The sequence below is a fragment of the Seriola aureovittata genome, chromosome 13, assembly GCF_021018895.1.
Source record: "Seriola aureovittata isolate HTS-2021-v1 ecotype China chromosome 13, ASM2101889v1, whole genome shotgun sequence".
Lineage (NCBI taxonomy): Eukaryota > Metazoa > Chordata > Actinopteri > Carangiformes > Carangidae > Seriola > Seriola aureovittata.
Window position 1 is genome coordinate 6,999,218 of NC_079376.1, and position 10,874 is coordinate 7,010,091.

General features: G+C 44.6%; 2 protein-coding genes across 2 annotated transcripts; one reads left to right on the top strand and one right to left on the bottom strand.

The window, feature by feature from the left end:
- On the top strand, window positions 1-2,707 carry LOC130180166 (pentraxin-related protein PTX3-like). The gene is made up of 2 exons (XM_056393568.1): window positions 1-593; window positions 1,891-2,707. The coding sequence occupies exons 1-2, from the start codon at window positions 464-466 to the stop codon at window positions 2,511-2,513; spliced, it is 753 nt and encodes a 250-aa protein (XP_056249543.1). The 5' UTR covers window positions 1-463; the 3' UTR covers window positions 2,514-2,707.
- Window positions 2,708-4,769: 2,062 nt separating this feature from the next.
- slc35g2a (solute carrier family 35 member G2a) lies at window positions 4,770-9,935 on the bottom strand. The gene is made up of 2 exons (XM_056393567.1): window positions 9,583-9,935; window positions 4,770-6,364 (listed from the first exon to the last, which is right to left on the bottom strand). Exon 2 carries the CDS (start codon window positions 6,336-6,338, stop codon window positions 4,977-4,979), a length of 1,362 nt encoding a protein of 453 aa, XP_056249542.1. The 5' UTR covers window positions 6,339-6,364; window positions 9,583-9,935; the 3' UTR covers window positions 4,770-4,976.
- Between the last annotated feature and the right edge of the window lie 939 nt (window positions 9,936-10,874).

Consider the following 10,874-nt stretch of genomic DNA (forward strand, 5'->3'; position numbering starts at 1 on the left):
ATTTTTTTTATTTGTCTGGTTGAGATTTTATTTAGTGTCATTTGTGACATAAATTCAAAAAGGAAGTTCCCTTTACATACATTTAAACCTTTTTTGTTCTGCTTGGTGTTTCTCTCATTCCTCTCCTCCCTCAATCCCTTTTTTGCCCCTCTTTTCCCAGTGCCCCTGTAATTCCCCCTCTTTCGACATAATGCCCCTATTTCCAACTCAGTTTGACTTTTGACACATTACCTCCACCAAAGCATGACTCACCCAACCTACACAGCACCCCCCATCTCTGTCCCACCCTCCCTAACCTCCTCCCTCCTTCTTCCCCCTTGTTGAGTTTATAAGTCAGCACCCACAACAGTTGGCTCAATGTGAAGCGTTTTACATTTCAGCAAAGGGGTGAATAAGAGAGGAAAGCAAGGTGACAAACACGTCTGTTGTTAACAGTTTCTTTCGTGGTATTCAATGCTCCATCATGCATGTGTTCAGAATCCGGCATGTGCTGTGTGTGCTTGGTTTCGCGGTTGCATCCTTGTGTGTGAATGAGTATGAGGGGAACTATACAGACAACTATGACAATGAGATCTCTCAGGACCAGCAGGAGGGTGAGTTTTGTTTATTTGTCCTTTTGTTGCTTTTGTTTCCAACTTGTTTGAACAGATGGCTCACTGTGAAAAAGAGTGTCCTCAATTGCCATGCCTGATTTAGCCAAATATATTTTTTGTTATGTTTTAAAGATTCATTCAACACAAATTGGTTTATTAGTTTTTGAAGGTAATATAGGTGTCCCACAGGGCTTTATTCATGATCCACTTCTATTATCTTACATACCATATCTGCCAAACCACTTTGTAATGTATACTTCTGTGCAGATGATACCATCTACAGCCACTGTAATTGTACATTTCTTATCTATTTTTTGTCTGATAAAAATGCCCATCTCTGCTCCCAGGACTTATAATTTTAAATATAATTTTAACTCTAGCTGTAACACATGTTCAAACAGAGCTAGCAGCTATCATACAGCTTGCAATTTACATTGTATTTTTGTTGAATTAATCAAATATGAATAAAATACTTACTACTTTTACTTAAATGTAGGTAGACACTGTGGAAGGAAACTATGGTGAACAAGGGAGCAACAAGTGGGCATTTTAGAGGATTGAAACTACGAGTGAAACTACAACATACACTGTGATCTGGACATAAAAGCTTGTCAGGGTTCTCCTTTGTAACAACTGTATCACTTGCAGTTTTTTTGTCAGATGGACATTGTGTGGGCTACTATTCAACATGTTAAGTCCATTTAAAATATCTTTACTCCATAAATGACGAACAAGTCCCTGATTATTCAGAGATTTCTTCCCCTTTTCTTTGAGTTTCCTACCCCAAAACTACTTTTGCTGCACCCCAGTATTGGACCCCTGTCATCATTTTGGAAACGTAATGTTCTTCAATAACACTTCCATCTGAGTTTTGACAGATTTCTCCAAGGCCCCTTTTATTACCTTACTTGGCAGTATATCATGAAATACATGAAACCATCCTTTCTTTTATAGGTTTAGAAGAATATGAGTGTTAACACCATGTTTCCCAAACTTTAACTTGCATTTCCCAGTACTGTATCCTTAGGGAGGCGACCCAAAAATATTAATCTATTTCTCATTTACTCTAAAATGCCCAACTGTTTCTCCCTTGTTCCCCATTGTCTTGTTTTCTTCTACTACATTTAAGTACCAATAGGAACTGGTAAGTATATTATTGGTACTTGATTCATACTCTGAAGTTAAACTGTTACTAGACTAAATAAATAAATTCATATTTTGGTTATATTTGGTCTATGTACATTTCAATAACCTTTTAGTTTCATAAGTGATGCATGCCTGTGGTTTCTGTCCACAGGGGAGTCTCCAACCACACCATGCCAGGCTGCCGATTTCTCCCGCTGGGACAAGCTTTTCATCGCTCTGGAGGACTCCCACATGAAGCAGAACATGCTGCTGGAGTCTCTGCAGCAGTGTTGTGGAGGAATGGTCTCTCTCAGGACCCAGGTGGAGAAGCTGGTCAGGGGGCCATGCCAGCAGTGTGTACCCAGCATGGAGTCAGCGTGCAGGGCACAAGCAGAGCAGGCAAGTCTCAGGCTGCAGCGAGGTTTGGTGGAACTCAGAGAGGAGGAAGCAGAGAGGGAGAGGAGGTTAAACACTACCTTGCAGATGCTCCTGCACAGTACTCACAAGGAGAATGTCCGGCTGAACCGGCTAGAGGAAAGTAGCGGCCACAGAGTGGTGCCATCAGGACCAGCGGACGGCAGGATGCGACACCAACCAACGCCAAGACCTGGAGGTGTAGGGGCAGCTTTTACTTTGGGGATGAAGGAGCAGGAAGTGACTTCACCGCTGGACATGGCCACAATGCAAAGGGCCCTGGTTGCCATAGCAACAGAGCTGCAGAGGGTTCACCTGCAGCTGAGCAGAGTGATTGAGCAGGCAGGAACATTGAGGACGGACAACAGAGGAGACACATGAATTGCCCAGAGGGGAAGAATATTAAAAGATTGGCTGACGTCACTCCAGTGATAAAGATTTTGCACATATACTTATTTTTAAAATGATTTTCTTTTTCCTTTTTAATGTGAGCTTGTTTATGTCTTGTAACAATGAATTGAAATGTATCATAAATGTTTTGGGTTTATTATAATGAATAAAAAATTAATTAAACAACCTAATCAGCATCGTGGAAAGGTTTCCTCCCTCCTCCCACACAGTAATCAACTCATTTTCGAGCTGCAGACTTACTAATGCATGTCTACACTTTTCATTTGTCAGTGCATGCGCTTCACTGCCTCAGTGCTTGTGTGTAGTTGTGGTGATGTCTGCAATTACCTACAACCACAAGAGAGTGTGTCAGGGGTTTTTGGATTGTGTTTAATTCTGGGCAGGTCTCTCCTTCTCATTAGCTGCTTTAAGAGCCTGTATATTCTAAGAGACCATGACTTACAATGCTCTGGGTGTTTATGATTTATGAGACCCTGCCAGAGCTATTACACTGCTGGCCATCCCTCCTGCAGCCGTACACACACACACACACACACACACACACACACACACACACACACACACACACACACACACACACACACACACACACTCATTGTTACAAACCACAAAGAGTCTCATGTTGACGAGAGGTACTTTCTGTGTATTATAAAGTTTCTGTGTGATGGTGTTTGATCCCAGATCACTGCTTCATTCATTTATAAAGTATTTACACTTTTGTTTTGTGGTAATAGAAAGAGGTCTAATGAGAGAACAGGAAGATGAGGACAGGATGAAATCAGTGATGGAAGAAATATTCAGATTCTTTACTTTAATAAATATACCTCAATGTAAAAACTCTACATAACATTATCAGTAAAAGAAATGTACCCAAGGTATCAAAAATAAAATTCCCAATATGCAACACCAACATCCCTGTCAATAACACACTATATATTATATTATTTGCAGAATTTTAGGGTTGTAGCGGATCAAGGGGGAGCTAACATCTGATGATTAATATATTTTTAAGTAGTTTATGACAAAACATCACACTTTATAAATTGGTTGTTTACTGCAAAATCTGCAGGGTAATTAGTAATTACAGCTGTTAAATAAACCTTGAGCTTGTACCTCAGTGGTGTGCATTCCACCACCGCGCAAAATATAGCAACAAAGAACATTTGAAACGTATGTGAGTTTAATTAGGCCAGCGCACTGACTTCACACAAGTGCTTTGACTAATGAAAGACTTACAACCATGGCATGAATGTATGCTTATGCTCACGGCTATGTATATGTGTGTATGTATGCGTGTGTGTGTGTGCATGCACCTTTCCTTATAAATCTGCAGCTGAGTGGAGAACTGCTGCCAAGATCTGAAGTTTTTTTGTTTTTTTCCCCAGCCTTCTTTCTTTAAATGTCACAACCAACACGATGCAGAGGGCCGTCGTGGAGTAACAAGGATAGTAGTATATACAAACTCCTCACTACACCTGTTTCACCATGATATCCACATGGTACGCTCAATGCGGGGGCACTTGTTTTCATTAAAAAGGCTCCATCTGTGCAATGTGTGTGGGGATTTCAGTGAATGGAAGCTTTGTCATGTTTTCAATCATTTTTAATGGAGAGAAAAGGTGACAAAGAGGGAGAAAAGGGAAAGATGGAGGCTAATGAGGAGGAAAATAGAGGAGGATAGACCCAGGAAGGAGAGTGCCAGTGGTTACGTGCCTGACAGACCGTTATTAGACATAATGACTGACTGCTCCCCACACATAGCACAGTGTTTTTATCAGCCAGCTGTCCTGACACAGCACAATAAGCAGCCGCCATCAGATCAGCCTCGCCTTCTGCCTTGGCTTCCGTTCGTTCCGCTCCTTCCCTTTCATCTCGGTTTCGTCATCTGCCATCACTCTCCTTCCTCCCCTGCTTCTTATCTGTATGCCAATCCCATCATCTTCTCTCTCTCTAGCCCCATTTATCTTCCTCTGATTGTGTGTCTCGCTGCTCTCCCTTGCCTCACATCTCTTGTTTTTCCTCTGCAGCCAGCAGCCAAATAGATGGCATCAATCCTTGGCTGACCCTCAGCTGGCTGGTAAGAGTGACTGACATTATACTCCTGTAAAATGTCGCCAATATCCACACACACACACACACACACACACACACACACACACACACACACACACACACACACACACACACTTAATAAGGCGAGATCTTGATTACAAGTGGCTTCAGGAATGCATTGTGGTCATCAGAGAGATTTTAATGTCACATCACATAGTCACCATAACAGACAACACAATATTGGCACTTTCCCAAAAGCAAAGAGGACAATACAAAATAGATAACGCTCCAATAAACATTCAGCAGTCTTTTATGTACACTGGAACCAATCTCATGGAGGAGGGAGTGAGCGGGAGAGAAAGTGGAGGTGAGAAGAGGTGTCTATTTGATGGGTGAGTCCAGAATCTCTTCATACTCTTCCCTTTGGCGCCGCCCGCCCCCTCGAGAGGGGAGCAGCTTCATCGCCACCAGCCAACCGACGCTCAGTATGACCATCACGCTCCCGACGACATCAGGCGCAGTGGGAACCAGCGGCAGCACGGCCAGATGCAGGAGCATGGCGATAGGTATCTCCAGGCTCTGAGAGGCGGACACCAGAGCCGGGTGGAGGCGTGTGAGGGCGTGCGTCATCCCCAGGAAGGCTGCTACCGAGCAGGCGACCAGGCCCAGGACCAAGCCCCAAGCTGTGGTGCTCGTAGGCCAGGACCAGCCCTCCTGGAGCAGAGCCAAGGAGGCTGGGGCGAGCAGGCAGCCCGTCCAGCTTACTGTGAACAAAGCTGTTCCAACTCCCACCCTCTCCTTCAGGGAACGATACCCGACCAGCGCCAGGGCCATCCACAGTCCCGCAAGCGCCGAGAGAGACCAGCCGAAAGCACCCCTCCAGAACACAACCGGGTCTGTTGGTCGGTCTGAGTTGCTCTCATCCACTGTGGGAAGTAACAGAAGCCCCAAACCACACAGCCCTGCACCTATGGTGATCCCGTCAGCCAATCCCAGCCTCTCCTCCAGGAGCAGGAAGGCCAGGGTCGCTGACAGCGCTGTAGTCGCCAGGCGCCAGGTCGTCGTAGCGTTTCCGGGAGAGACGAAGGTTAGGGATGAGTAGGCGCAGCAGAGGGAAAGTGAGTAGGCGATGCCATAGCAGAGCAGACGTAGACGATGGCCCTCTGGTCCGAAAGGGTTCTCCCCCCTGTGCAGTGGTACAGCCACAGAGAGGAGCTGGACGACGGATCGAACTAAGAGTAGAAAGAGGGGGCCGAGGCTGAAGCGTTCAGAAGCCAGGCGGGTCAGGACGATCAGACAGCCGTGAGCCAGCGCGGCACCCAGCAGCCCCACCCAGGTGAGCCGAGACGCAGACACAGATGCCTCCCCAAAACTGGCCAGCTGTTCCCCTACCCCTTTCCCAGAACCCTTTGCTGTCTTGGCTGCCCCCTCACCTCCATCTCCTCCCACAGCAGCCTGAGCTTTCGGGGCTGTATCCTTGTCTTTGTCTCTGGAACCAAACAGAGTCAGAGGCCACCTCCTGGTCTCCGTCAGCTGTTTCCTGTCTGACGTCTCCACGAGGAAGGAGCCAAAGTCCTCAAAAGACGGGGCGTCGTCATAGCCATCGTCCCCGGGCTGAGGGAAGTGCGTGTGCACTCCAGGTTGAGGGGAGTATGGGGCATGCGTGGCGTATTTGGCTGTGACGGTGTGAGGGTGGATCTTGACTCTCTTCTTTGAGCTGCCCAGGAGGTGAGTGGACTCCATTTTGAAACTTCAGAGAAGACAGACACCTGCGAGGAAACCAAAATGCACTTTTAGAGCCACATTCAATTTATATTTTACACCAACACACACACACACACACACACACACACACACACACACACACACACACACAAATCCTCCCTCCCCATGTGTGATATCTCATATATCTTTAATTTCCAAGATAATAATAGCAGTGACACATCTTCCCATGTGCCCCACGTGTTTGGCAGCGAATGTACGTGAGCTGTGCCCTTTTTCTGTGTGATGAGAGTTGACATTAAGTCCATATCAGAAGGACCATAAAAACCATAATAGCATATTAGCAATGCTAATTATCCCGCCTTTTAGTCTTCCAATATAACATGACCTTGATGGGGGCCCCCCCTCACTTCTGATTTTATCTTTTACATAAAAAACAGGTACAATATATGAATCCCATCTCCCATCTATGTACAAATCCTATGTCCCCAACAGACCCATCTCAACCACCCCCCCACCCCACCCCTCCCCTCTTTCATCCCCATCTCTTTAACTCTTCTCCTCAAGGTGCTGCTCCACAGATGACTAACTTATAACTGACGTAGTAAAAGCTCTGCAGCAGAACAATACGGCCATGCAGGTTGCTACAGCGGCGCACTGCTGCATTTCTGGCTGTACAACACTCAGCAGTGCACTGGTTACCGTGGGAATGGGGGGGGGGGGGGGGGGGTACTTTCACATGACATGGGGTTCAATAAACAATGTTTAAACAGGATTAAATAAATAAAATTGACTTTTTGCTAAGATGTATTCATTTATGAATGAAGAATTTCCCAAGTTTATTATTGCTATAGCTCTTCAATCCGTCTCAGCCAGCCCATTTTAAAAAAGGGATTTGTGAGATAGATTATATACAATATAAAATATACAAATAGACTAAATAAAGTACGAAAGCAGGGACCTACAGCGATACTATGTCTCAATGATGCTTACATGCAGATTTTGAAATGAAATGAAATTTGAAATGCAAATATCATAAATTGCAGCTCCATGCGATTTTTTGCCCCTCCTGCAATTTGGATATTGCACTTGGCCGTATAGCGATTATATTTCAATTCCTACAAGATTTTCACATGTTCCAGCACATGTGCGTATATGGAGTTTGATTTGATTAGTGAAACCTATCAAAATGAGCGAGAGGAAAATGATCTCATACGTGAAACTGGCCGCTGAGTAGAAATGTACAAAAAATACAAAGAAAATTAAAATTAAAAAATAACATCACAGACACAAGTATGGGGTGATATGGATCAAATCTTCAATCATGGTAATAGTAATAAGTAATAACTAAATAGGAATGTCTGTTTTTATCATGGCACACATACTGCCATAAAGCAGTCCTGCACATTGATCACCAACAATGACCTAATATACCCAGAGATGTAACTATCACTGTATAAACAGTATGGCAAGAAATCAGTTGAACAAAGCTGAATAAATCGTTCTATTTCTTGGTAATATCATCATATCACCAAACCCTCACAACCATCACACATGTATGACAGATGTGCGTCTGCTCAGGTTGTAAGGACATCATTGCAGTTTTCTTGTATTTGACTGATCAGGTGAACGATGTGACTGCAGCAGACTCTGTGGCTGAGGCTTTGAGGCCTTTGCTCTCTCCGGAGATACGAAATATTCCCACTTTTGAGCCTGAACTGCCCCGTTACAAATTACAACAGTTAAGGAGTGTGAGTGCTGTTTGCCGTGTGCTTCTCCGTGGTTAATGGCAGGCGCTCATTAATTATTAAATATAAAATAGGTTGCAATTACCTTTGCTTTTAAAATATGGATTTCTGAGGAAATTCTACTGAAGGTGAATTATTCTTTCAACCACTGAGCCTCAGTTCCTCCAAATACGTCCTGTACTGCACTGAATTCAGTCACAAACTGTAGGTTCATGATTTCACAACTTCACAGCTCCCTGAATGAAGTTGTTAAAACATAGCCACTGGCGTGAGGTTACACGCTAATGACATTTGAGAGGATCTCGTCATGTTCTCCCAGCAAAGGTTGCGTGAAATCTGATCAGCTGCTTCTTGAAAACACAAAGGGCAAAAAAAAAAAAAAAAAAAAAAAAAAAAATCATCTCATCGGATCATGATGTTCCTGTCTGACTCTTCTCTTCTCAGTCTGTTAAATTTACTGTTGTGGATGATGCATCCTGCCTCTGCAATGCTGCTGCCGCTGCTGCTTCTCCTCTCCAAAGCTTGTTTCACACCTTACACAACCCAAAAGTGAGCCGCCACAACCGAGCACACCAGACCTTCACAGTGTGAGGACGGCAGGAGATAAATCTCCAGAAGAGTGAGGATGCTCTCACTGTAAACTGTCCTCCTGGAGTATTTACTTGCATCCTCTACGATATTATATTTCCATGACTTTAAAAGCAATAACATCTTTCATATTGCCTATTAACATGCCAGTCACTTTATGAATGGTGCTCTTACTGTTAATAATTGAACAGTCCATGGAGGCATTATAGAGCTGTCAGTGCTTATATATTTAAACTAAGATTGATCAGAGCTAATGTACTGCATAATATGTTATTATAGAGGTGAAAATGTGTGTGTTTGTCTTGCTTCAGGGTTGTTGCATGTTATTATGTAAATGCATGTGTATGCTGTGTTTCAGTGAGTGGGTGTATGTGTCTGTGTGTGGAGGGAGATGTTATTCTCAAGGTTATCTAGGTTCCTCCGTTATGCGCCCCTGTGACGCCAGCGGGTTGAAAACACACACTCACACACGCACATGCACATGTGTGCGCGCACACACATGGAGAAACACAGAAAGGTTTAGCTGCACGTGTTGAACCGCATTTAGATTCAATTCAATAGTCGTTTTTATATCATTGGACATCACATCCCTGCTTCTTCCGTCTCCAAGGTTGACGGTTCGATCGCCAGCCCCCTGACAGACTGAGAGGTTGCGTTAGCATCTATCAAAAGGCTTGTGTGCAAGTATGATGTTGTACCCTACAATGACAGCCCGACCCGTGACCCATGACGAATTCTTGAATGGGGAGAAGCGCGCACTCGCTCACACTCCTGCGCCCTCGGACTGGCACACGTACGGCAGCTGGATCAATGAGACCACAGACTGGTTTCCCAATTAGTGACCTGCTGTAATTTGGTGTTTTAGCATATTTCGGTCAAATCAATAATCCGCCAGTTGTGTTGTTCATATCCTAAAGTCATAAACTCACCTGCTTGCCCGCAGACCAGCGGATGATCCCACCGGGTTGAACGTCACTCTCGCTCAGCCTCAGTCATTTACAGAGCATCTCCAACGCTCCATCACCTCATCTTGGCCATACGCTCTCCTGCTTCTTTTTAAACCTCTCCTCCTTTTTCTTTTTCCCCCCTCTTTCTCCTGCGGCAGGCAGTCGGGAGTGTTCCTCAAGGGCACCGCGGCACGCCTCGCGCCTCAGCCCGGCCAGACCCGACACCTGCGGTCACCTCACTCCCCCACTCTGCTGGAGGTTTTTTATTTTATTTATGGCGACCGTCTGCCCGCCTGTCACACACTGAGCACTGATACAGATGCTCCTCCAGAGCTTGGCCAAAGAGAGGGAGAGACGGAGAGAGAGGGAGAGAAGTCATCATGACGTCTGAGCATGCGTGGCAACCAGTGAACACCAGCACTTATCAGTGTATGTTATCTTATGTCATTCCACTCTCTCTCTCTCTCTCTCTCTCTCTCTCTCTCTCTCTCTCTCTCCCTCTCTCTCTCTCTCTCTCTTTCTCTCTCTCTCTCTCTCTCTCTCTCTCTCTCCCTGTGTGCGTGCGTGCACAGTAGCTCTGTCTGTGATGAGCGAAGATTGGGAGATCAAGACATCAATAGACTTTCTTGAGACCTTTTTAGAATGTGTTTTCTTTCACTATAACCAATTATTTTTTTACCATTTAAACATTTTACTTTGACAAATACTAATAATCATGTAGAGTTGCACTCTACTAGCACCTATGGGTGCTATAGAAAAACAATTAAAGCATGTGATTGATGACAATAGTGTATACAATATATATTATTGTAGTAGTGGTTATTAACCAGCTCATGCCCTTGTGTTGATGTTGCAGTAAAATGTTCAACACCTGTGGTTTTCCGTCACATAACAACCAGCTTCATCTATCTCCCAGCAACAGGCAAGAACTGGATCTGACACTGCACCACTGGTGCCTTGTGGTCATAAACCACCAGGTCTCCCTCGCTCTAAACGCGTCTCTCTGAGTGTTTTTCTGTTTCTACTTTGAGTGCGCGGCTTCAAAATTCACTGTAACTTATAAAGACTGAACTCACAACCTCAAAACTTTCAGGCTGACTTTAAACAGTGTGAACTATTTGACCAGAAAAACGTGAGCTTCATTTCTTACAACTTCGGATTCTTCCCTCTGGACATTGGACTTCACAGTTTAGAAAGCATCACGATGATCGAACCCTTGACCTCAAAACTTCTAAATAGTCCTCTGACTCCACAAGCCTCATCAAAAAGAAAGC

Excerpts from the sequence above, each read along its gene's own strand:
- LOC130180166 (XM_056393568.1), top strand. The coding sequence starts at position 464 with ATGCATGTGTTCAGAATCCGGCATGTGCTGTGTGTGCTTGGTTTCGCG. Across the intron at positions 594-1,890 it reads CTCTCAGGACCAGCAGGAGG|GGGAGTCTCCAACCACACCA; the intron begins GTGAGTTTTGTT and ends TTCTGTCCACAG.
- slc35g2a (XM_056393567.1), bottom strand. The coding sequence starts at position 6,338 with ATGGAGTCCACTCACCTCCTGGGCAGCTCAAAGAAGAGAGTCAAGATC.